Consider the following 26,493-nt stretch of genomic DNA (forward strand, 5'->3'; position numbering starts at 1 on the left):
AGAAGACACGCAAGTAAAATGGAGCAGAGGGGAGACATTCAGCACAGCCAACTTACAAGATGCTTGCAACTAGCAAATGAAAATAAAGTAACTCTACATATTAAAAGAGTCAGTTGTAAAAGTACTCCCTTTGCTACACTTCAGTGAGAGGGGTGCTCATGTCCACAGCCTGGTTTGAGACCCTTGTCTGATTAGGCAGGTCCACTGAGTTAGTGAAGTTCTGAAAGTTCCTTCCATTAATCTGGAGTAAGGAAGGACTGCTTTCCATGGAGAAACACTGATGCTTAATTTTTACTAAATTTGAGTTGTATAGAGAGTCAAAGGAAGATTTTCATCCATCGTACAACAGAAATACCTCATATATCAGCTCAGCATTCTGACGACAATGCACATACCAGCTGCCTCGTCAGCAGCCAGTACATTAAAATACTTGATTTGCTGAAAATCCCACCCAGCTCTCCTTAGTGATGTTAAGGACTGAAAGTTTCTAACGTAGCTGCACCAACATTTCAAGCTCTTGGCCAGGCTCAGTACTATGCATTATCACTGACATCATTAACACTGCTCAAGTGGCATTAGAGTGTCACTCGTAGTGCCTTTTGCATTAATAAGGTATCATCTCTAAAGAAGCCATTAAAATCCCACTGAAACAAGATTTCCACAACTCTCTGGCTTTCTGTCCTTGCTTCACCGTTTTCTTCCTCTTTCTTAAATGTATTGGTTTATGCAAATAATATTACATCAAAGCAAATCTGATGGGCCAAATCACCCCAGGTGTAGCTCCACTGAAGCAAAATAATACTAGTAGTATATGCCAGGTTCTCAGATCCGCTTTAACTCTGCTTAGGTGAAGACGATACTAATTTTCTCAGCTAGAGCAATATATTATAACTAACACCCTGTCTAAAGAAACCTTTGTGATTTTGACATGTGCAAGGTAACACTTCAGTGCAGCCCATAGACTTACTGAGAAACATGCATGTGTGACTGTGCTGTCTTTTGCTTTATTCAGTAATGAAGCTGGTGCTTGCAAAAGGTGGCAGATCGACAGCTGCAGAGACAGGAGACCTTTGCTAATGCTCAGAACAGATTGCTGGGCAGCCAAAGCAGAGACCTTCCTCACTCTCTCTTGCCAGCTTGTCTCTGCTCTTGTCTTTGGGATGTGGTTGTTGCCCTCATTCAGCCTGTGCTGTCTCTGCTCTTTCTCCCAAAATAGGGGAAAGGTAAAACCCGTTCATACAGGTGGGCTTTTCCCTTCAGGGAAATTACAGCAAGATCACAAAAGACTATGCATAAGGTGCTGTATTGCTAGCGTTGCCTGGATGTTACTATACTCCTCTCTTCTTTTCCACTGCCATGAGACAGACAGGTATCTTAGATCTCTTTCAGAAGACTGGTATTTATTGTTTCATCCTTAGTCATAAGAAGTGAGATTATTGCCCAAAATGTTTCAAGTTTCACTGGCTCAACAAAGACTAGAAGGTCTGAATATATCACAAAATTCAGTCAGCTCTCCTGGCCCCAGCTCAAATGTAATTTTAAATGGTCTGCCATGTCACCAATGGCTTGGACTCAGTTCAGAGTGAACAAACCAACAGCAACCATGGGTACAGCAAGCTCTGCTCCCTTGCACAAACACAGTTTTGACAACTTAATCAGCTGATGTTACTTGTTTCAGGTGAAGCTGTTGAGTAAAGATTATAGCTTCAATGCAGAAAATGGGTATTTAGATGACTGACTCCAATACTTGTATCTACCACAAATACCAAATGAGTGAAGGGAATAGTCAATGTGAACAACCACATCTCCTACATCTATCTTGTGGAAAGCCTGGCAACTTGAACATGCCAGGGAAAGAGAACTGGCGCCATCCAAATGACCACAAACTACTTGAAGGCATAGTCCTCCATTGAATTACAGTACTATTGCTCAATTTTCTATAAAGTGAAAAAAATACAACCAGGAAAAGCTTATCAGTAATCTCCACATCTAAGATGACAGCACAACCCCCATCAAAGGTTGAATGGTGACATATTTTGTCATACCTAGCTGCTATAAGCACAGTCTCCATACAGTGCCTGTGAGGGGGAGTTCTATTTAAATATGTATAAACATGTAACTATCATTTTCTAAAAACTAGATTGAAAAGAACATAGTCCCTCCACCCAAATCCAGACAAAACACTGATATGTTTTGGTGTACCTCAGTACAGTGAGAAATACTGAAAATAAATGAATTCTGCATCTTGCACTGAGTTACAGTCAAATAGTCTCATCCCTGATTTTTATTTGATAGCTCACATAGTGAAAAACAAAATTCAACATAAAATTTATACCTAACTCTTGTTACTTCTAGAGTTGTGCATGTTCTTAATTTCCTCTAATCAGAGCATCTCCCTACACCTCTCTCATTTCTTGGTGTCCTGGTTTCAGCTGGGATAGAGTTAATATTCTTTCTAGTAGCTGGTATAGTGTTATGTTTTGGTTTATGAGAAGAATGTTGATAACACACTGATGCTTTCAGTTGTGGCTAAGTAGCCTTTAGATTAAGTCAAGGATTTTTCAGCTTCTCATGCCCAGCCAGCAAGAAGGCTGAAGGGGCACAAGAAGTTGGGAGGGGGCACAGCCAGGACAGGTGACCCAAAGCAGCCAAAGGAGTATTCCATACCATGTGATATCATGCCCAGTATATAAACTGGGGGGGGGGGGGAGTTGGCCTGGGGGGGATCGCTGCTCGGGAACTAACTGGGCATTGGTCAGCAAGCAATTGCATTGTGCATCACTTGTATATTTCAATCCTTTTATTACTGTCATTTTATTATTGTTATTACTATCATTATTAGTTTCTTCCCTTCTGTCCTATTAAACTGTTCTTATCTCAACCCACAGGTTTTACCTTTTTTTTTCTCCTGATTCTCTGTCCCATCCCACTGGGTAGGGGAGAAGTGAGCGAGCAGCTGCGGTGCTTAGTTGCTGGCTGCGGTTAAACCACGACACTTAGTAACTAATGAGCCACCACAGTAAGGGAGCAAACACACTCAGCTGTTCAGCACAGGGCTCCAACTAACAGGCAAGGGCAACAAGAGTCCCATTTTCCCTCAGGGTAGCAGCTCTTGTTGCCCCTGTGACAGACCTATCTAGAGGTCAGTTTTCACTACAAAAATCATTTTTGTACAGGTTGAAGCACTAATTAAAAAAAAAGACAAGCTCCTTTATTTCCAACTCAGTGTGCAAACCTTGCCTACTGTCTGTGGTCTGAGACCAGGGCAAAAGGGTTTGATCCAGCAACATCAGAGTCCCTAGAGCGTTATTAGGGGAAATGAGAATTATAGACAGCTCTCGAGTGGGAGCTTTGCCCACAGGTGAGTGGTATGCAGGGCTCGCTCCAAAGAACCAGCTTAGGACAAGGGAGCTGTAGCATGTATAGGGAAGGAAGAAAATAGGGGCAAGCAAGGGGAGAGGGTGCAAAAGAGAAAGGAACATACCAGCAATTTGCAGCCCTATTATCCAGCTGGCTGCTAGGGAAAGCAGCTCTGAGGCACTGGTAACCAGATAGCCCTACCCCATTCCCAGCTGGGAAATGAACCAATTGCAAATTAGAGCTGCTTTCCTTTTCTAACTCCCCAGGGAAGAGCAGCAGCTCTTTTCCAACTCCTCCCCCATCGTTGCAGCAGCCCTGCAGGTGCTCAGGATGCTATTTTCAGCCATTCACCAGCAGGTGTGACTCAAGGCCCTGTTATTTAAAAGCGTACAAAGGCTAATTTATAGTGGAAACTGTCCTTCATAATGTTCTGGCAACTTCAGTACTATGGATACAATTCACCAACTCTTCCCACTTTTCATTTCTTCCTCAATTCCCTGTTCCCTCTCAATCTAACATGCTTTATACAAGGAGTCTTACGAAGCTTCAGTATATTTGCAGAGACCAGCACTTTTGTACAGTACCAGCACCCATCTACTGCGAGGAAATACCTTCCCTCTCTGTGCCTTTCTTCTCAGCATTTTTCCTACCTACCATGACATTTCTGGGCGAAGAAGTCTACTGCTTTCAGTTGATACTGTAGATTGCTCTCATATTTGCCTTTATGCTCTTTAGGTTCAAACAACCTAACCATAAGAAGCAGAACACAGCGTACTAGACTGGAAGATATTGAGAAACCTCAGTCAAATTTTCTAGTATGAGCTCTGCAATGGAGTCTCAAAGCCAAATACCTATCTAAATATGATGCAGGTATAGCCTCAATGGAAGAGGGTATGAAAGCATCTTACTCCTTTTTTGTAGATAGTGTCAGCATTCCACTATGCTCTGATAAACTGAACTGGAAGAGGAGCCTCCATCTTTCCCCCAGTAGCATGGCCCAGCTCACTATTACATTCCTCTAGGGTACACGGACTCTGTTGATATGCTAGTACCAAATCAGTTGAAATCCATGGAAAAAAAATAATAGATGTCCCAAAATATTCTCATGCCACCTCACATGGAAAGCCAGCTAAGCAAAGTGATAGAACACATCACCTTTATGTACACTGGAGCTGTCACTAATCCACCCCAGGCAGCAGTTTTCCTAATGATTCCCATTAGCAAATCATTCTCCCAATGAGGGCATGCTTGGGGCAGCAGGAGACCTGTGCTGTCCCATTCCACCACAGACACCATTCCCAACCATGTGTGCACAGGCATCCTTACACAGCAGTAAGTTTTCACCTGCCAGAATGCAGCAAAGACATTTCAGATGAGCTAAATGTCAAGTGTCTTTATCTGTAGACTGAATGTGGTGGCTGACATAAACTGTCATGGACATATAGAATGTTTGAGGGAAAGGGGCAGGAATCACTTTAGACACACAAATTCATGCTTTGGTGATGGTTTTGGTATGCATGTGCTGTAATTAAGTATTAAATTTGTAAAATTTTACAGTGAAGGCTATGACAGCAAAAGGGATTGTACTGCTAAGTTCATTTAAGTTCCCTTTTGTCTTCCCTCCTTCCTGTTCCTGCTTCCAACCCTCTATCCCTGTGTTCATTATTTTCTTCCAATCTTCTTTTTCCTGCCCTCTCCTATCATTCTTCTTTTCCTCCCCTTCTCTAATGTCTTTCCATTGCTCCTTCAGCCTCTTCTCCCATATCTGAAAAAGCAGTGTTGCTATAACTAGCTACACTCAGGTTTGCTACCTGACAACAGCTAGCACAGGAAAACCATGAAGCAGGAAGAGCTGCTATTTCAAATCTCTGTATCAGCAGATGCTTTAGCAGAAGATGCAGCAAAAAATAGGATTGCCTTAGGAAGGTGAGCAAGTACCATCTGGGAGGAAGAGAAGGAAAGCTGAGAGATTTAAAGCAATTCTGTAAGATCACACTACCTGCAATTCAAAGACCACAGTGCATTTATTTCCCATACATTTTAAATAGCAAGTGACAGATTTGCAGCGTTGTATCATTAGTACTTATCTTCTAATATGATTAGATGCGGCACATCAATCTGGTTTTGGCAGGTATTAAGACATGTACAACAGGCATTTCTTCATAGGTTACTGTACTGAGCTATACTTTTTATTTCAGACATACACATGCACACAATTACTATTAAGAAACTTTCTATATATGTGAAACAGATTGAGTATATAGGTAAGCAAAAACCTCTAAAGCACAGTTTTGCACTGAAAGCCAGATGATACATTAAAAATGGCACCTTCCAAAGTATCCCTGAAAACTCAAACTTAGCAGTATTATTGTAATATATTAGCCCTGAAAAGTCAAACTTCAATAGGAAAGGGAACAGACTTTCCCTACATCTTGTGCATCAGAACTGCTCCTTTAGTGAACATACATAGAAATTAAGTCAAAAGTTGCACAAATTTTGTGATAGCTTGAGGACACTCAGGCAAAAGGCAGCTGTGGTTAGAATCTGGCCTACCAAATTATCATAGATATTCTCCTCCTTTATATGTCTGGAGAGCAACACAGCAGAAGGTCCTACCCATCACCAGATCCTATCAGCCACTATGCAGCACGCCCTTTCTCACCTAAATAGCTTACCAGCTAGCAATTGACCATGATGCATAAAGTGGAAGGAATCCAGCTTAACTGTCAAATCCCATGTATTTAGTGTTCAAGAGAAATATAAGAAGCGCTTCTGAATTGGCACACATGATCAGGAAATTACAGCATAACAAGTACAGAATACCAATGTGTTGTTTCTAATAGCAATAGAATGGACCTGCACTTTGGGTGTCGTGCATTCATGTGCCACACATGAGCCACTGTCACAGCCTGTAGTGGGCAGGCTCTTTGTGAGCTCCATAGGCAAGGAGAAAGTTCATTCCAAACCAGGCCCATCTAACTTGTTCTATAACAGGGGCTGAAATCAAAGAGTACATACACATCTATGCATCTTCTATGCAAAGTAAAACTTCCATCTCTTTCACCAACAAATTAGCTTTGTGTTGTAACTAATCTAGAAATAATTAACATTCAAATTTACAATGCTGCTTGTTCTGTTTTCTCTTCTTTTATCTCTATTTCCCTATCAGAGTTTGTCTTTTTCATCCTTTCTTCTGAATATCACATCCCAATTCCTAGCTCTCAAATAACCATGCTTCTGTCACACCCCTCTTCCTGATTTCAACCAGTAAAAACAACTTTCTCAGCCTTCTGGGTTGCCTCAGAAAGGTTTGAGTTTCATTTCCTTTTATGGCTGTGTATGTCACACTATGTATATAAAAATAGTAAAATAATAATACCTAACGTATAGTGGTCTAAGCACTCACCTGTTGCCTAAGCAACAAATAAATTAACCTGCAGAAAAACCCAACTTCATCCTCTTCATGCTGAGACATAGGTAACATACATTTCAAATTACCTAATGAAACACATTATGAAGAAAGGACACAGCAGGTACTAAATGAAGGCACAGAATGGGAAAAAGACAAGGCAATACCACATTTTCTGTATGAAACGAGAGCCTTACCATCCTGCTGGCCCTGGAGGTTCTGAGGACTTTGCATTCTCTCTTCCAGATTTGAGCTGAGGTCAGAGTTCACAGCTGACATCCTAGTGGAATCACTCATATCAAACTCATCACTTTCTATAGAGCTTTCATCCTGCAAACGGAAAGTTACAGAGACATGTCAGAAAACATCGTATGCTGTTCACATTATATGTGCAGTTCACTCGTTCCCATTTGTTTCACTCACACCTGGAGCGGGGTGTAATCATGCTAAATCTTTGTGTATATAAGCAAACAAGCAGAGCACATAAAGAAGAGCAAGGAAAACACAGTGTTCATGTGATATGATAATCTGACAAATGCAATTTGTTCAACTATGAGGATACTCCATTACCGCACACTTGTAACTGTTTCCCTAGTATTTTGCAAAAGAGGGCTAGTAAGTAGAGACCCCATACCAAGTCCTTGTTATTCAAATTTGGTTGAGGAGAGCTCTCCACATTCCCTACCTGAATCCTCTACCTTTCCCAAGCAAGGTCAGTAACCCCATGATGACCACTCACAGTAAGATATTTCCAAATGGCCGCTTGACCTAATAAGAATCCACCACCAAATTCCCTTGACATGATGTCACCCTTACACTGCTACTGTGTTTAAAGAAGCATCTATGAAAATGATAAAGCTTATAAAAGTTCTGAGCATATTCAAATGACAGTCAGTGGCAAACCGAAGTAATATAATCACATGAGAATCACTTCAAATTTATTCTACCTTATACATCTTTAATATGATTTATCCATCAAGTCTAATTACAAAGCATCTACTAGGGATGATAGCAGAGGGCAAAAAGTAAAAGTCCCAATCAAATATTTTGTCCCCATTTATAAAAGCAAAACAGGTTTGGACCTAGTCCAGCAAACATTCACGTACATGTTTAACTTCACTTGTTTCAGTCCCACTGAAGTTCATGCGTCCACTCATGGATTAAAAACTAAGCAACCACAAGTCTTGCTCTGTAAGCTGCTGAAGCAACATACAAACCTAAGGTGATATATTTTCAGTGACAATTTTTCTGAGATAATTACTCCTGTTATGAAGAAAAGCATTTTAAAGAACACAGAGGAAAATATGGCAAATAATTTTGTATTCCCTAAAGATCAGTTTAAAATACTTTTCTAATTAATATGATTTTTTATTTTTTTAGGGGAAAAAAAACCCAACTGACAGGATTCTGACTATTTTTCTGGGTTGCTCACCAGAATTGACCCAGAAAAACAGCAATCTTTAGAATATGATTTGCTGTGTACTTGTTGTGAACTGGTTTCTACAGATACTAAATGTAGCTGCTTTCTTCTTTCTGAGTGCTTGGCCTTTAAATCAATTCCTCTCTTGGGTCTCAGCGATGTTTCCAGCTTGCAGGGGCATTTCTCTCATTTTCAGAAGGCAAGTTCCCTGCAGTCACGACTCTTGTTAAACCGGGATGAAGTACTGCCAAATGCCATTCAGGAGCGAGAGTGGGACAACACACACGGCAATACTGTTTTGCACTGTCACACCAGGACAATGACAAATAACAAAACAAACATACTTTGTTCTCAAAGTTTTGTAAAGCACTAAACGGAAGAGTGAGATCTTCTCTAGTGGGCACCTGTCTGCCTTGCTCAGATAAGGTGGGAGCACCCCAGCTACAGCAGCAGCAAATACCTGAACCCTGCCCTCACACAAGAACCATGGTGCCCACTAGCCTCCTGCCCCAGAGAGAGGGGGCCAAGGCACATGCTGAGCTGATTCTGAGGTTTAGGAAAAATGCACACTGCTTGTTCAAAGAGTAAGATCAGAACACAAACTCCCCCAGACCTTCTGGAAGGCTGGGCCTCTGTTAAGACACAGTGGTATTTCTCATTGAATCCTGTAGGAACCAGCAAGCAGCAGCTTACGTTTTCCAATTCTGGGGTTAGGGGTCCCAGAAGAGGAGCTCTGGCTATCCAGCGCTAGCATAGGTATAAAACAATACACATGGGCAGGCCTGGGTTTGCCTACAGCACTCTGCAGAATATCTCCACCTCGCTTCCCAACCTGTGTAAACATTCATCTGAATCTGCGTGGACACACAGGCATGGGGAAAGGAGCTGGGAGCCACTGGCATCTTTGCACTGGTTGTAGCACAGCTGCAAATTCCTACACAGCGATGAGTTCTCCTGTTAGATGAAGCCTGTTTCCCTTTCAACGATGGCCTCAGCTTAAAAATGATGAATTGAGGATGAGAGAATTAGGAGGCTTTCAGTCACTGTGCTAGCTAGTCGTGGGATCCAAGTTTACTCCTGTCTCATTTCCACCCCCTCCACAAGAATACAGATATGATTGATGAAACCTTGGAAACAGAGTCTTCCTACAAACCCAAGCATGTTTTTCAAGTACATTAAATAGCTGGAACGTATGCACCAAAAATCTTCCTGCTTTGTACTACACCATTTTCATTTCCATTTTGTTCTCAGTGCAACAATGTACAGCCTGAAGGAAAAAGAAATTCTTAACAAAACTGCCTTGAGCAAAGATGTAGAGATTATCTTGAGGACTTTCCTTGTGTCCACTCTGCCCTGGCAAAGACATTGTTACTAAAACATATCAAAAGTTACTTTTATCTTCATAAATCCAGTGCTACAAACATTTCATACACAGTAACATTAGAGCTGCAAAACTGAGCTGGGCAGGGAGACAGCAAGCAATGGCACTTCTTGCTGCCACCATATCATCTCCCCTGGTTCACCTAGATGAAAAAACTGGTTTAACACAAATTTCAGCCATCAGACCAGAAAGACTACACCTAAACATTCAGGCTGTAGAGGCACTGCGGCAGGTGGCCCTGATCCAGCATCAGCCCTTGACCCTGTTGTGGGTGGAGTAATTCTCAAAGGGAAGAATTGGAAAAAACAAAGAGTCCTTTAACTCCTAAGGCTGCTGCAAGGATAAAGCTCTTCTCTCCTGCTGCTTGAAACCCTGCTGCCAGATCCCTAAAAAGGGGCAGCATGCAGAAGGGAGGCTCAATAGGAGGGAAAGATGACCATGCTGTATTTGTGCATGAAGAACTCTGAGTCAGGGATCTCTCCCCACACCCTCCACAATTAAAAAAAAAGGCAAAAGCAAAACAAGGATCCTGATATTTCTAAAAGATTGATGAAATCCCTGTTCTATGGGGTTTTGAATAATTCATAAATCTCCACCAATAGCCCATATCTACTTATTATGAAACCAAATCTGGCTGACTCCACAGAAGTCAGGAGTCAGTCAGGGTCTTTGACATAATCCAGCTGCTAAGGTTGTTTTTGAAGGTTTTCTTTATTAAAAAATATGTTGCAGTCAGGCAGAAGGACACAGCGTGTAGGACTGCTTTTTGGCTGGCACATAGCTGGGCTTCTAACTATTTGGCAGCTGAAATGGTAAATGAACACATTTCTAGCAAAATTAGTTTATTACAAATAATTTGGTAGGTGCTATCCAATTGATGAAGCACTTAAGATCTGGAAAAACTCTGAATAAATCACAGAAAGAAAATAATTTTTTAGAAGTAAATACCATTCAATTCCAATTCTCTCTGAAGAAGCTTGATTCTCAGCCTACTTCTTTTCCTTTTGTTTCCTGTCTTTTTATTCAGTTTCAAAAGCAACCCCTACTCTTATTTATCAAGCTTTTTGCCTTAAAGATTTCAGCTGATGTTGCCAAGATTTCCATCTATCTCACTGTAATGTGTTGCATCCTGGCTGCTAAAGTTGAGAACACCATGGCATTCATTTCAGCTGTTGATGGTATGTTTTCTAGAAGTAGACAATGAAAGTCACTGCTGAACACAGCACTAAGTCTTGGGTGAACATGCTACCCCTGTTATCCTTTCTGCTGGTCAAGACAGTAAAAGGGCACCTTCAGGTAATTTGAAGCAGTACGGCATATTACCCCCAGCCATGGAAGGGTGGTAAGTCATTACATTTTCTCTCAACCTGATTACTTGCAAACAGCCTTGGTTTGGTTTCAGACTGGCTATTTTAGCAACAAAATTATAAAGATGGGATCAACAATCATCTTCAGTTCAGTTTCCTGGCTACCGCAAAGACAAGTACCAAAGAACACAGGAGAACAGAAAACCAAAAGATTTCAGGTTTTACCTCATCTTGCTGTGAATTTAGTAGCTGCAGCTTCATGTGTTTCATATAAGCCATAGTAATTGGCATGTTGTAATCAATCATACTGGTCACCAAAGTTGGAGGTTTTCCATTATCTGCAACAAAAATATTTATTATACATTATATGTTAATTGCGGAGGCTACATCAGCCTACTCTGCAGTCAAAGTCAGACAGTTATGTCATTTAGTTCTAACTTTGGCATCTTCAATCGCTTGTAGGCTGTACAGATGGAAGTCTCCCGAAGAAAAATGAAAATCAAGTTCAAACCCTGAAAAGTGATGAGTTCTTCTTCCCTAAATGACTACAGCACATGCACCCTATCTATTCCTTATGTTTAAGCCCCCATATAAACATTTCCATAGCAAAATAAATTATTTCCTCCAGATAAAATCATCTTTCTGTTGAGGGTGCATATGGTATTACACTCCATCCTTAAGTGAAAGCAGAAGATTCACTACCTTCCAGCTTAAGTAAATGAGATGATCTAAATTACTGAACTGTTCCAGTCTACCAAATTTTTATGAACCCTCACTTAAGCTAGGAAAATATAAATGGGTATTAGGAGTAAAATTACTTTACATCCCACTATTTGACACTAAAACTACCTTTATGATCCGCTCCATCTGGGTTTAAATGCATTCTTTTCTGGCACTCTGAGCAGCTCATTAGAAATCGTGTCACCGCTTCTCTCGGTAGGAAGGCATAGGTCTCTGAAATCTGAAATGAATAACAAAATATAGGTGTTATTATATAAGCTGATTGAACATGATTTAACAGAACTGATCATTATATTTCCAAATAAGGCATATTATCTTATAATGCCAGGAAGCACAATGAAAGCATGTTCTGCATACTATGTAGGATTTCAAGAAACATCTATCCAATCTGCCTACTTATCATCTAATGCCTAATAACAGTTGATACTGAACAAAATTTCATTTATATCAAAAGGGGGTTTGTGTTCTGTCTACAGGTTTTTTTCAAATTCCTCTCAGCAAAAAGATTCATACATAACAGGCATCCCACTGAGGGTTGTTTTTAAAAAAAGTTGAAAAGCAACCTTTTTCTTATAACCAACACCAAAACCAGAAAGTGCTTGGCTTATGTGCTCTATTTATTTTTATTGTAACAACAGGTAGACAGATATAGGACTCAGTGTATTAGCAGCAATGACAGTCTCCCTACTATTGTAAATTTGTATTTGAATGTTTTGCAAAAATATTCTTGGAAAGCTCGTGATTTAATACTATGGAGTAAATATGTTATTTTTACTAATAGTTATAGAATTTCAGAATTGCTGGATTTTAAAGACTCTCGTTTACCTTGAAATAACAGATTTTGGTTGTTTCCTCATTTCAACGTTATCATTCTTTCCAACCACATACTCACAAGCAGGCATCAGAGGGATTTTTTTTCTTTTTTGAAAGGGGAGAGGAGGAAACAGGTATTGCTGGTTTTGAAGATTGCATTCCCCCCACCCCCAAGGATGCATACATCTTTATAGACATTTTGCCTTGGTGAAAAGGACCTGGAGGTTGGCGCCAAGCTGAAAATGAGCCAACAGCATACTCTCTGATCACAGATAAAACCCATCTCATACTGGCTATGTTATGTGTATGGCCAGCAGATAAAGCAAAGTTATTATCCCTCTCTACTCAGTGCTGGTAAGACAGCAGCTGCAATAATGTGGCCAGGTTGCCCCTCCACAGTTCAAGAAGGCTGCTGAGGAGTACAAGCAGGCTCTGTGGCAGGCCACCCTGGCAGCTGGAACCTAAAGGAAACCTTCAAGGAAGGGTTGAGGGAGCTGGATTTGTTTTATGTAGCTTATGAGGCAGAGAGAGATCTAATTGCAGCCCACCACTGCCCGAAGGGGAGTTAAAAAACTGGGGAGAGAAATTCTTCACATGGTATAACCAAGGACAACAACCACCAACTGCGGTTTGAGACATTCAAACCGAACATCAGCAGAAACTTCTTCACTAAGAGGCCAGTGCACAGGAGCAGCTTTACCAGATGAGTGGAAGAATCTCCAGACTTGGATGTTTTCATGACATTACAAGGCAAAGCCATGGCTTTTCTGTGATTCATTATACATGTTGATGTATATACACTGAACAGTGCAAGTATTGTAAGGAATCTCTAGCCTTTCTTTTCCCAACCAAGGTGGTTGCCTTGCAATGGAGACAACCCCTAAAGAAAGACAAAGTCCCTGCAAGAGAGATTAAAAGAGTCAACTGATATTTGCTTGTATTCCCTTATTGTAAAACCTACAGCAGGACTGGATTTCCTATCAAGCCCTGCATTGATGCAAGTCTCTGTAGGAAGTGCAGAAGGATGGAGGTGGGGTGTATCAAAGTGTGGATACAGAAAGGACAAGGTAACTTTCTTTAACTGGATGTAAAATGGGATTCCATACTGTGTAAATCACTCATGCTCCTCACAAGGGTGCTAAAAGGAGGAGCAATGGCAAGTTTTAACTCTCTTACACTCTTCTCCTTGGCTCGTCACCTACTTAATCTGTGTTGAAACTTATGTTTCCTAAAACTCCACGGACCAAATTTATCATGACAGTATTTTGGAAAATAGGTGGAGTTTAAATTAGTGTTTGTTGATATGACATGAGTCATGGAAATACATGAAAACGATGCATTGTAAAATAAGAACGCAAATTATACCATCCTGTTTATGATATTGTTTAGGCCATTTATTATTGTTGTTTTCTTATATAACAGAAATCTTATTTTGAGGGGGAGAAGGCAATTAGTATAAAAGCAAAATTTGTTCTGTGATGAAAATTGGTAAAGATTTTCTCTGGGCCTGAAAAAAATTATCTGAAAATGAAGGCGCTAAATGAAGCCATTTTTGAATGGGAGATGCTACCAAAAAAATTTTTTTCAGATTATTTTTCCTGGTTTTTATAACACAGAACAGATGTTTATTTACCTTTCTAAATATGAAAACATTGGTTATACTCATGCCGTATGGAATCTTAAAAAAGAACTTAAAATCAGCTAGAATTTAGCATTAAGAAAATTGGTAAGTGCACATACACAGCAACCTCTCTCTCGTAACATTTCACACATTTAGCACTGTATTGAAATTAATGGAGCTTACCCATGGATTCATTAGTTGTCTGCATTTGATAGGAATGCTCCATTTATTCTAATCAAGCATCTCTGTCAAAATTCCGGTTCTGCTCAAACAAGACGAAAATACTCCACGGAAAGCAAGTGAGCTAAGGCCTAGATTTGATAGGTATGCTCCACTGACTATAAGGGAACCGGGTTTTATAACTAAATTTGTCCACATAGCAGATGCTTGTGTCTCCAGCCTCCCACTGCAACACAGTTTTAAGGATGCCCTTCCCTAAATAACACCAGTTTTCACCAACTTCCTCCCCTGTTTATTTTGCAATTTGAATCAAGACTTCAGCCTGTATAAATTGCCATAACACAACAGGTATGATATTAAAAGAGATACATAGAGGATATAACCTGCAGCTTTCCTTATTCTTGCTGCTTGAATATACACAAAAAGCTCTTTCCAAGTTTCAATGCCAGAAAGCTTAGAAAACCTCCCCCCAAACCTCACGTCCCCAACAGTGCAGACTTCTGTTTGCCTTTCTCATTAAGGAAGGGCACATCTACTTCATAAGATGCAGATAGCTGCTTGCTCACTCTGGCCATGCTCCGAACCAGCTGGCTTAGCATCAGCTGTAGCCGGGAAGCTCTCTAACCACATTAGCACAAGGCTGAACACAAAATCCTGTATTTCACCCTTCAGCAGAGTTTACCAGCTTGTGCACAAGGTTGGGTTGATGTAGTTCATGGAGCTGGCTTGCATGTGAGTATTTCAGAGCACAACCTGGAGGCCTATGACACTTTTTAAATAATTATACAGAAACACCTTAGACAGTGGTCTGACTTCATCAGGAAAATTTGTTTCTGTCCTCTATTCTATCTGAAGGAAAGCAATAATGACTCAATCCTCATTGATGCTGTATATTCTCACTGCCTTCAGTAGCCCTGCTCCTAGCTCTCTTCTCAAGGCCATTAGCTAACAAAAATATAGCCAGACCATCTCATTCAGTGACGTGCTGCAATAAAAGAATATTGTTTTATTGCAATTCTACACAAAAAAAACCAAATGCACACAATTCTAAATTTTAAGAAAAAATAAAGCCAGAAAAGTGAATTGAAGTGGGTGATATTGCATTGTTTACATCCACATACTAACAATGCACACCGGCATGTTTTTGGCACGACTTACAAGAAACTGCTCACACACATGCCTGTACCAATCAAAGAACAATCAGTGCTGATTTACCATATTGATAAAATTACTTGCATTGCTTGAAAAAAAAAGTAAGTATACTTTTTTCAAATATGAAGCTTTAGAAGTATTCTTATGGGTTTCCTTATTCTTACTAGTGGTTTTATTACACATTAGCATATCTTCTGTTGCTTGTAGAAACGTGTTATCTTGCATCTGGACGTATTCTGTATCACGGACAAATTAGAAAATAAGCAAATCCTAGCAGGTTGGTGTTTAGGTATTGTGTACTAGGTATAGCTCTTACAGCTGAATGTTTTTTACATTGTAAAGGGAAAAAAATTATATGAAGAAGAAACTAGATGTCTGGAGCATTAAGCAAAGAGTGCAAAACTCATACAGGGTTTGTTTTAGCCCCCAAAGTTACAGGATAAGAAGCAAACATTTCCTAACAATACAGTCCATGTGCACCTACACATATCTCATTTTAACTCTGAACTGAGAGGAAAATAAAAGGAGTTGACTTCAGCAACTTCGGAGTCAAAACTTTTATGAGCTTATTTCATTGTTCACAAAAAGTCTATAGTAGATTTTGACATATATCAACCCGTCCAAAACATCACCCAGCAACAAAGGCCTTCTAGACCTATAATTGACCTACACGCTATTTACTGGATCCCACGAAGAGCACAACTACTACAAGGCAAGTAATCCAGTACCTGAGCATGTAATCTGATTTAGACTGGAGCTAAGTGATGCATGCCCTAATTATCTATGAGAAGCATATTGCATTCCTACTCCATCACTGCAGGCAGAGAAAACAGGCAGTCTCTTTTATGCTCTCCAATATTCAGATTATTTAAGTGCAGGATGTTGTGATGATGTAGCTTTCAGAGCTACATTTTTATTTGGAAAATTAACAAGCTCTAAACTGAAAGGCAGATTTTAGGACACATATGGCAGAGCAGGAAAGACAAGTGTGAGGAGAGGGAGTGAAATTTTGCAAGTGAACCTATTAACCCCTAAAGAATTAACATGGAGGATGTATGTGTAGTCTGGAAGATACGATGTGTCAGAATAGAGAAATTTTTTTGGTGTGTGTGTTTATTTTTTTAATTAAGGAGGGTAAGGGGGCGAAGATGATCGAAAGAAGACTTCCAAGAGGAGAGAAAGAGAGACAGGGAGAGTGAAGACAGTAATCCGTCCTGGGCCCACAGCCATCAAACCAGGTGGCAGAAATTGGTTTCTTGATGACAGGAGGGCAAGCCAGCCAAGGAAAGTCCTCTCCTTTCCTCATCAAGAGGTCAGAATAGAAGGATGGCATAAGAAAGCAGATATATTACTGCTGGGAGTTTTATCAAGAGCTCACTACCCTGCTATACTGGGGAAAATGCTGTTCCCTTTCGTGCTAAACTTGCGCTTCACAGCTCCCTTCCCTCCCTGTGTAGCAGAAGCTGCTTTCTGCAAGGGAAGCTATGGGGGACACCTGCTAGCAGGACTACTGCCAGGACACTCAACACTCGCCCTTTGCAAAGAAGCAAGAACAAGTCCATAGAGTAAAAGTGCACAGGGCTTGGCTGTTTCACCGTGCACACAGGAACAGTGTGGATGCAAGGACTTAAGTGTGTTAAGGCCCTGCACAAGCGTCATATTTTTCTGCTTCCCCAAGGACAAGGTCTACCCTGGACAGAAACCAGCCAGGCTCCAAACCTGCTTGAGCCCTGTTTGATCAGGGAAGTTGTACTGGAAGGAGATTATGTTATTTCACAGTGCGACCTGTCAAAAAATTCTTTCCCGAGGAAAACACGTTCATTGTGATGCTCAGAGGGGACTTGCAAGCACATTCCTGTTTTGGGAGGGGAAAGGAGTCACGCCATGTTTCACAAACTGTGGAAGGTTTTTCTTAGGGTGACAGGAAAGAGGGAATCTACTCAACAGCCTGATCCCAAACCAAGAAACATTTATTACTGCAACAGCTGGGTGAAGAACAGGACCCCAGATATTTCCCCACACCTAATAGACTCCTGTTCTGCCTCAGATGTTACATATTTATGTACTACCTATCTGATCAGAGTCTTGCCTCAAGCTACTTTCCCTTGACACATCAATATCTCCCCCATGTTTTACAAGCCTGATTCTCTTCCAGCTCATCAGCCCAGTGCTCTTTTTTCATTCATGGATTGGGAGTTTTATTAACTGACCCATTTCTCCTGCTCAGACATCGCAACCCCCACTCACTACTCAAGTTCACTGCTGTAACATTTCAAAGCTTTGCACAGTGGCTACACAGGCTCAACAGGCAGATATTATATCATCCTTCACAGGTAAAAACATTCAAGTAGAATATGCACATGGAATTTAAGTTGCTTAAGGTGGCTATGAGATTTACACAAACAGTTCTCAGGTAGGTAATGCACTTAGTTATGGGAAACTTTGTCTAGATACAACATACAAAGCTGAGACACTTACTCTATTGTTTAAATGAATTAAAATCTAACATCTTTTTTAAGAATATTAAAGAAAGTAAAGAAAATAAAATATACTCTGAAATATAGGGCTCGATCACTAAATCTGGCCTACCTGTACCCATAGCTGGGCCTGAGAGGAGGCAGAGATGTCTTCCATCTTCCATCTGGTCACAGACCATTTGAGTTTCTTGAAAAATGTAATAAGGCTATTTTTTTCCTAGTTTGCACTGAATCGCAAAGAGTTGCCCTAACAGCTTGAGCCTGTTGCATGATGCTGCTACTGTAGCCACAACTTTTCCCAGTTACTCCCACCTCTGATATACCCCTCACCACTCAAATTTAAATTTTAGAACAGTTTAAATCAAGAAATGCAGCTTTACAAAGGCACAGAAAGCCCACTATGCACTTGTTGCATGCCTTTTCCAATACACCAGATGGATTCTTTTCCTGAACACTTCTGTCCTGTGCATCCCCATCTCCGCTTTGACACCGCAGTTCTCCTTTCAGAGTGGGATGCCTATACAAAAATAACTCCTTTAGGACAAAGAGTGAAAAGTACTATCCCAAAGCAACGCAATTCCTCTAGGACACTGAGCTGTAGCAGCGAGTGCTAGCAGAGTCACCCCTACAAGGATCCTTGGTACTCTCTCCCGACAGCTTAACCAATTCCTTGCATCAGCACATTTCACCCCCCCTCCTGTGGAGCCTGACAGAGGACCCTGGGGGGAATGCAGGACAAGCAGCGACCTGTTTGGGCACCGCTGCTTTCCTTGGCACCAAGGAACATGCTCTTTTCACCTTCCACACCTTCCTAATCACCTGTGCCCCTGCTGAGCAACTGACTTGGCCAGGCCTTGTGTCACATATCCTGCCTTTGTGAGGGAATTATTTCCCAGATCAAGGCCCTCGATGTTTTCCCTGTTTGTAAACTTCCTTGGGAACCAGGGAACTAGCTGAGATTATAAACATCATATTAAGTATTCCTTCAGTCTGGCATACTCCAGATATGATTTAAAGATCTTAGTTTCATTTTATATATATAAGCCGGGTCTTTTTTTTGCTAGTGCGGATCTACCTACAGCTATGCTGGCAAGGAATACAGCCCATCAATCTTATAATGCATACAAGTCGGACACTTGAAATGAGCACAAAACCTGCCAGTTAAACAGGAAGTTCACTCTTTTTTGCATATTTTCAAGGTTACTCTCCCACATCATTTAGACAGACTTTGTACAATTCCCTTCTTATTTGTTAGTGTGCAGAGAAGAAAATAGGACCTTATTCTAAACTTAAATATTGAAGCACAGATGCTTTCCTAGTTAATCTATAGGATTTTTGTCAAGAAATCATAAAGTTTGAGTTTTATACATTGCTGCCCAAATTAAAATATAAAGGTTCCCTTCCAATATGCTGCTCTTTTAGAGGTACCAAGCACCATATCCTACTTATCTTCCCGTGAGGCACCACTGTAGGAAGTCCCACAGAAATCAATCAGTTGTAAAAATGCCATTTGTTTCCACACAGTTAATGTAAACAAGTCAGTGCAGATTACAGATTCACTAATTGAATTTGTAAGCTGTTCTGAACACGCTTTCAGAGAGACATACTGATGTATTTTAGCACTCCAGCATCTGGGGTAACTCTATCAAAAACTAAAAAGACTCCACCTATTCCAAGTTTGCTACTCTAGATAAATGTGAACAGTAGTTAATTAAGCCACCTTTGACAATTTCATTACCCTTCTAATCATTCTTGAGTGCTATTCAAAATTTTGAGTGGAGCAGTTCACTGTTGAAAATAGACACACATATATAAGCAAAGTAATTACTTGAAATCAATATGTTGCAATTCTTAGGGCTGTGCCACTAATTTTTTAGAAATACTTGGGTACTGAAAATCCGTGACAATATTTATGAACTTCAGAAGCTTAGCAATTTTGTACCAAAATTATGGTGGTTTTCTCCCCATCATTTCTCTGTTAAAATGTTTTGGTTATCCAGTCAGAGAGCAGAAGCAATGTGATCATCACATGCCAGGAATTATGAATAACAAATAGCAGTTGTAGCATACAGTTTGTGAACCATCTTTTCTGTAAAAACTCTTCACTCAAACTATTTAGTGAATACTTATGCATGATAAATACATTCACAGATCTCAAGGATGATTCACTTTTGACATGTGAATGAAGAAACAAGACTAAATTAATCTTGTTCCCAATTCACTTAATAAAATTAAACCCCACCAAAGTACTTCAGTTTGATTTATAAAGCTTTTAGGATATAATGCTTTGTGAGACAGTTACTCAAGATACTACCTCTTTCCTCCTGCAATGCCACAGAGGAGATAGATACTGCATGGCTTGCAGGAACAGACCGACACCACAGCTCATCATTTTTAGTGAAGGCATTTTCATGGACAAGTCCAGTAAAGAAGCATGCATTTCCCCAGCTAGTCTGGTAGAATTTGAGGCCTGTTTACTTAATTCTCACATCAGGACAGAACTTTTGTCCTTTTTTTTAATCTATAGAAGTCTTTAAAAATTATATATGTGAATCCTGTCCTTGGGAAATAAGAGTCAATGCCCTTAATAAACAAATATGCAATGAAATGAATGCACAAATATTGCAGACTCTGGTAATGACACAAACTTACATTTGGACATCCTTATCCTCTGCTCATAATGACGTAATAAGCTCAGGTCTCAGTTGCAATAACAGTTGACATCAAATGAAACTACTGTGCAGGCTATTGAATCTGTACAAATAGTTCTCCTCACAGAAGATACGCTAGTTGTCTTTCATGCTGTTCGCAATACACAAAATTCTTATCTGACCTGGAATCACGGGATTCTTACGGTGGTAAATATTATACTTGGCATGCATTTGTAGGATGATGACTTGAAGTATTGTATTTATAGTTGGTAGTATTCTTTATACTTGTATATTATTATACAAAGTTTGTGACCTATACCTTTGAACAGCTTACGGAAGTAAAACAAAATAGAAAGGTCAATGAAAATATTACTTCTCTAATGCTTTCTAAAAGAGTAGACCAAGTATCAAAATGGCCAAGGTGACAGATGAAAATTAGACAGTTTCTGTTTGTTCACCCTAAAATAACACTCCAAGCCTTACAAAAGCACACCAGATGACTGATGTCTTCCTTCATATATCTATCTTAAGGCCAACACCGCTGGGAAAAAATTATAAGAAATTTTGCCAAGACCTTATCCCACAACAAACCACGGGGAGAGGTGCCTCGGAAGCCCTGCACCCTGGCTGGGGCTGTGGGATGGGCCCTGGCTGGGACTCCCTGCCCTGCTGCCCTGGGGGAGCTCCTGGTGCTGCAGCAGCTGGAAACAGCTGGGCAGGTGGATCAGGATCAACTGCTGAGCGTGCCTGGCACTATCACAGCCCTGCACATGGAAGTTTGACCATGCAAATCCAGGCAAGCACATACATTTTAAGCACCTTAGGAAAGCGCAGTAAATGTTTCATTAGTTCTCCCTAAGAAAAGAAAGTGTTACATTTGTGCCACTAACCACAAAAGCTATTTATAGCTCTTTTGAGGCAGTGGCTGAACTGGTTAGGTCAAGCAACAACATGCAATTAAAAATTGTAGAAATAATCATTTCTCTCTACTCAGCCGGTTTATGCAGGTGTGAGAGCTGCCCTCTCAATACTTCTCTCATTGTACCTAGTAGCTTTCTGGCCTTTTGAATTTAGCATATTTACAAGTTTTCATACCATGAAACCATTAAGTATACTTAATCTGCAGCAATAAACTATAAGGCAACTTCATTCATATGCTAAAGTACAGCACCTCATTCAGCAAAGCTATGGCAACACCTGCTAAGTCTTCTTTAAAACTTCATCCATTTAATAACAACTAATTAATACAGAGTTAATAGAGATATTGTCAAACCATTATAGAAAGAATAAATTCTCTGCTTGTACCAATGAGAAAATGTTTATTGAAGTCAATGGATCTGGCCCTTACTACACAGAAAATGTGATTTCTAAACTGTGTGTTTTCATGCATTATTGAAAGATCTCTGAAATAAATTTGAGGGTGAGGGTTGCAGTACTAATCCAGTTGGAAAAAAACACAAATAGCACACCATGTGACTAAGCCCAAATAATTCACGCTTTTAGAGACTGATGTTCACTTTTAGTTGCTTTTTTTACTTACTGCTTTATATGTTCTCTTTTGTCCAGCATGTTTTCTGATTTGTTCTCCATTAGGCCCAGTTTCAACATGCATGGAATAGATTATGTCAAAGAAATCTTCTACGACGGCTACCCGCCGTAAAGACAGCTTCTCATCTACACCTACTCCATCCTGAAAAGAAAAAAAAAGAGAAAAGAAAAGGTAAGGAAGACAGGATGAACAGATAAATTATGACAATCATGGGATGCATTCTCCTTTTTTAGCAGGGAGTTAAAGACCCTTCCACTGAGATCTGAAGGTCACCCACCCTGTGAATGACAGAAACAGTATTGTAGGAAAGCTGTATGATCAGAAGGATCACATGGACCCTTGCAAGCAGTCCATTTTGCCAAGCCAGGGCATCTGGCCTCTTGATAGAAAGTGATCTTTCACTCCAGTATTTATAAAATGAAACAAAAAATATCTGTGCTTCTTTCTCCAAATGCACAAACAAGATTCAATGGTAGAAGCAGTCCCAAACACATGGCACAGAAATGCATTATGTGGTGGTTAATAAGAATGCAACAGCTCTTTTATCCTCTCATTCCCCTCCCAGTAAATCTGCACCTAGCATTTCATAAAGATATTTAATAAAAGGTTTTAATTCACAGGTGACAGAGCTGACTGTAATTATGAATACAAAGGAAGTTGTTACAAACAAATTACCCCTGCAAAACCTGCTTCAAAACACACCACATGAAGACATAGCACAATATGAGGAAAAGAAAGGGATATTTTTAAAATTTGTGATTTTTGCACACAGATGTCCAGTTGGAACAAGTGACAGAAAAGTGAGGACACCTACCATCTGATTTTCAAAAGTGATAGTGCCATGGCAGCTAAAGACTTCTAAACAGAAACAGTCCCCAATGTCTCTGAAATTAATCACTGCAGTTCAGTTCCCGCCTTTTAAACAGGACCATCCATATGAGGGTTTTTTCTTTTACAGCTGTCTATGGATTCAATTCTAATGAAGGGGCAGGAACTGGGACTCTTGTTTTTCCACAGCAGGCATCTATCAAGCAGGCTGTGTTTTGTAATACAATATAAGTATATGAAGAATAAAATAAGAATGGGCAATTCACTTGTACTCCACCATAGTATTTGAATTCAGACCTCTGGAGGCAGCAGTGTCACCTAAGCTTCAATGTGTATTTTAAGCAATAAGGGCGCTCCAAACTTAACACATTTGATAATACCGTTACTGCTGCTGTAACTCATGTCACAACAAAACCGATTTATATTGACCCTTTTGTGACCAAACACATGCAGTTATTGCTGTGGTGACCAAATAAAGATGAAAGATGAGAAATGAAAAGGCAGTAATTATGTATGACTCCCAGTTGCCGTCCCCCTGCTCATAACTTCTTGCTAATCCATTCCAGTAAGTTTGCTTGATGTGAACAACCATGATTTTTTTTTCCTCACTGCCTCTATTTTTATTCCAGCCCACTTATTTTTATTTTTCATAGAGTTCATGGAAAAGAACCCAAATAGTCCCAATGGCTCTGAAGAACCTCCAAGGGTGACAAAGAGGAGCTTTGACACATTCCCAGTAGTGATGGAGAAAATGTCAGTGCCTTTATAGAGTAACTTTCTAAATGTGCATGACTCTAAATGATATCAGGTTAGGATGTGTTGATATGCTACCAGCCAGACAAGTTTTGTCCTATCTTGCTCCAGTATGCCCAACCTTCTTCAGAAAGGTCCCTGCCCAAAGCTATGTGATCCCTTCCATCTGCACAGCAGGTTGTGCTCTTTGTCCCCAGGAGACAACTGTACCAGAGCAGAACTCCCGCATATGCATGATGAGAGGACTACCACAGTCCTGACGGAAGTGACTGTGTTGAGAATTCAGAGTGGAGGAAGATGAAGAATTTGCAGTGCAGACAGGTTAAAGCCTCAGAGAGATCAGCTGGGAACAGTTGCTCTGAGAAGGCGGCGAGGCTCCTGTCCCATGAACAGTCTCTAAAATTTCACTAACCACCAGCTCAAAAATTTTGTGGCATCATGACAGGTTCTGGTATCAGCATCATTAAGAATTCGTTTGGTATTGCCCACTACCATTGCCCACTACCATTGCCCACTATTTAAAAAAAAAAATGTTTTAGAGATGGGACCAACACAAAATCCAGTCTTTGCAGCTTTAATCTTTAGGGGAATTCACGCGAGCTTTGTAGGGGGCCCCATCTTCAATCATTATTTTCTCACCACCCAAACGGCACGGCGGGGTCCCTAATGATTTCAAACACTCTTATTATGACGACAGTGTTATCTCATGCCGCTCTCCGAACACTCAGAAGTTTATAGTGTTGATTAACTGATAAAGATTTAATCTGTTTATTACTAATGAGTTTTGTTTTAGGAAATTTCCTATGGGGGAGCTCTCTTTTTTAATTAAAGAGAAATGCATTACAACAATATTAATTTAAAACGTGAGATGCCACCTCAGCAGAGCTGACACATGCAAACATTAGGAATACATTCAAAAAAGAAACTCAAAAACAAAACTCATTTTGCTGCTTTTGGTAGCCATAGTGTGCAATGCTCTTGTTTCACAGTCCTCCTACCTCCCCTTACACTGATACCCAAAGGCAGGTAGGCATGATGTGGGTGCGCTCTTGAAGCTGCATTTCTCCATACAGCTGAATAAAACTCTAAGCATTGCTACTACTGCTAAAAATACAAGGAAATAAAATCAGCACAAACTCTCTGTCATGCCTCCTAACTGAAGTGCCAGAAAATGAACACAAACTTTCCAAATCTTGTCAGTCAAAAAGGGTAGGAAAAAAATGGTTTACATGGAGTGGAAACTGCTTCAGGGGAAGACAGTACTATTATTTAACATCTACACTTGTAACTTCATCATAACTTTATCTGGTGGGGCCTGGACCTGATTAGGTCAGGCTTCAATCTGCTGCGTGCTGTATAAGGCAGTAAGGTAGACCTTGTTTCAGAAAGCCTGCAGTGCTGCAGAAGGTGCTGAGCTGCTTTGAGTAAGCTGTTCAGTCCATCTGGCAACTAGCAATGCTGTGCAGAGATGTAAGCTTTAGCTGCAGAAGCAATACACCAGATGAGTAACTTGAATAAGATAGCTACTTACTGAGACTTTTCATATCCCAATACTGACATCCCAATAAGTAAAAAGTTGGGCAAATGATACAAACTCAAATCTCCATTTAAACCATAAAGTCTCTGAAGTGGACACAGTTGTATCAGGTTTTCCTGCCATATGCCATTACACTACACTTTTATCCTGAAATTGCTATTTGATAAAGGCATTAACAAAGCAGTTCTACTTCATAAGCTGGCTTTGGGTAAAATTTTTCACAGTGCCTAAGGGGACTTTTTTTTAGCCTCAACTAAGGCTAAAAAGAGACAAATCACGGAATACATGATAATGCTATGTAGATGTCTGAAAGGCTATGAAATGTCCACAAGGGACAGGACAAGTAATAGGCTTAAACCACAGCACGGGAGATTTACATTAGACATTAGGAAAAACTTACTATTGATGTGGATAGTCAAGTACAGTAATAGTTTGCCTGGGGAGGCTGTGGGATGTCTGTCACAGGAGGATTTTGAGACCAGGTTAGACAAATATCTGTCAGGGATCGTTTGAGTAAATCCTGTCTTGGATAGACTAGATATTAACTGAGTTCCTTCTTGATAATTCTATGACTGAGAAGCTTAAATGCCACTTTCAAAGTGACTTGGTTACTAACAACTCTGGAATAGCAAGGAGGATATTTATAAATCACAGATGTATTTTTAGGACTTTCATTCATCATGGCAACAGTCCAAGCTCTACTTTCAAAAATTACTTAGGAATGGAAGCCTCACTGGATGTTTCACTTCAAAAATTGGACTTAGACTCTTAAATCTTTTAGGCTGAGCTTCATCCCACTTGTTCCAGCCATCACAGAGCTATGCCCCTATCCTAAACCAGTTGTCTCAGATTCCTCGCCAGCCAACAGCGTGACAGGCAGTGCCAAGATACAATTCATCCCTATAGCTGCTGGAATGGTTTCAATCTCTACCAGTGAGAAATTACTTAATTTTACTCTTTGCATTGCAGGGTTTCCTGTTTACTCTTGGTTTTATGTTTATTCAGTGCTCTTCCTATGTTCTTAGGATACAAATAAATAGATGTTTCTTTTCATTTTCAGCCCTCCAAATTCCATTTGCACTCTGAGATTGAAGATGTTTGGTTGGTTGGTAGGTTTCAGATGTCTACACAAAGAATAAATTTCTGGACAGTATTGACTTTTACAGAGAGTTGTGTACCTCTTGGAAAGTGCTAAGGATCCCTTTGAACAAGGATGCTTGAGGAGAGAGTCAGTCTGTTTTACTGAGGTGGAACCTACAGGGCTAGTGGGACTGAAGAAGGGGGAAAAGGTTTGCCAGTGAAGTGAACAGATAA

The 26,493-nt window shown here is 40.2% G+C and overlaps 1 protein-coding gene across 4 annotated transcripts in view; it reads right to left on the minus strand.

Annotated features, from left to right (window-relative positions):
* The window catches only part of NOL4 (nucleolar protein 4), a 197,502-nt gene that overhangs the window by 139,823 nt on the left and 31,186 nt on the right, over positions 1-26,493 (minus strand). For all 4 annotated transcript variants that reach the window (XM_069779255.1, XM_069779256.1, XM_069779254.1 and 1 more), the window contains exons 2-5: positions 22,053-22,202; positions 11,727-11,838; positions 11,103-11,215; positions 6,967-7,099 (exon numbers count right to left, since the gene is read on the minus strand). In XM_069779255.1, coding sequence (XP_069635356.1) covers positions 6,967-7,099; positions 11,103-11,215; positions 11,727-11,838; positions 22,053-22,202 — 508 coding nt within the window. The remainder of the gene's footprint in view (positions 1-6,966; positions 7,100-11,102; positions 11,216-11,726; positions 11,839-22,052; positions 22,203-26,493) is intronic.

This window comes from Haliaeetus albicilla, chromosome 3, assembly GCF_947461875.1.
Source record: "Haliaeetus albicilla chromosome 3, bHalAlb1.1, whole genome shotgun sequence".
Classification (NCBI taxonomy): Eukaryota; Metazoa; Chordata; class Aves; order Accipitriformes; family Accipitridae; genus Haliaeetus; species Haliaeetus albicilla.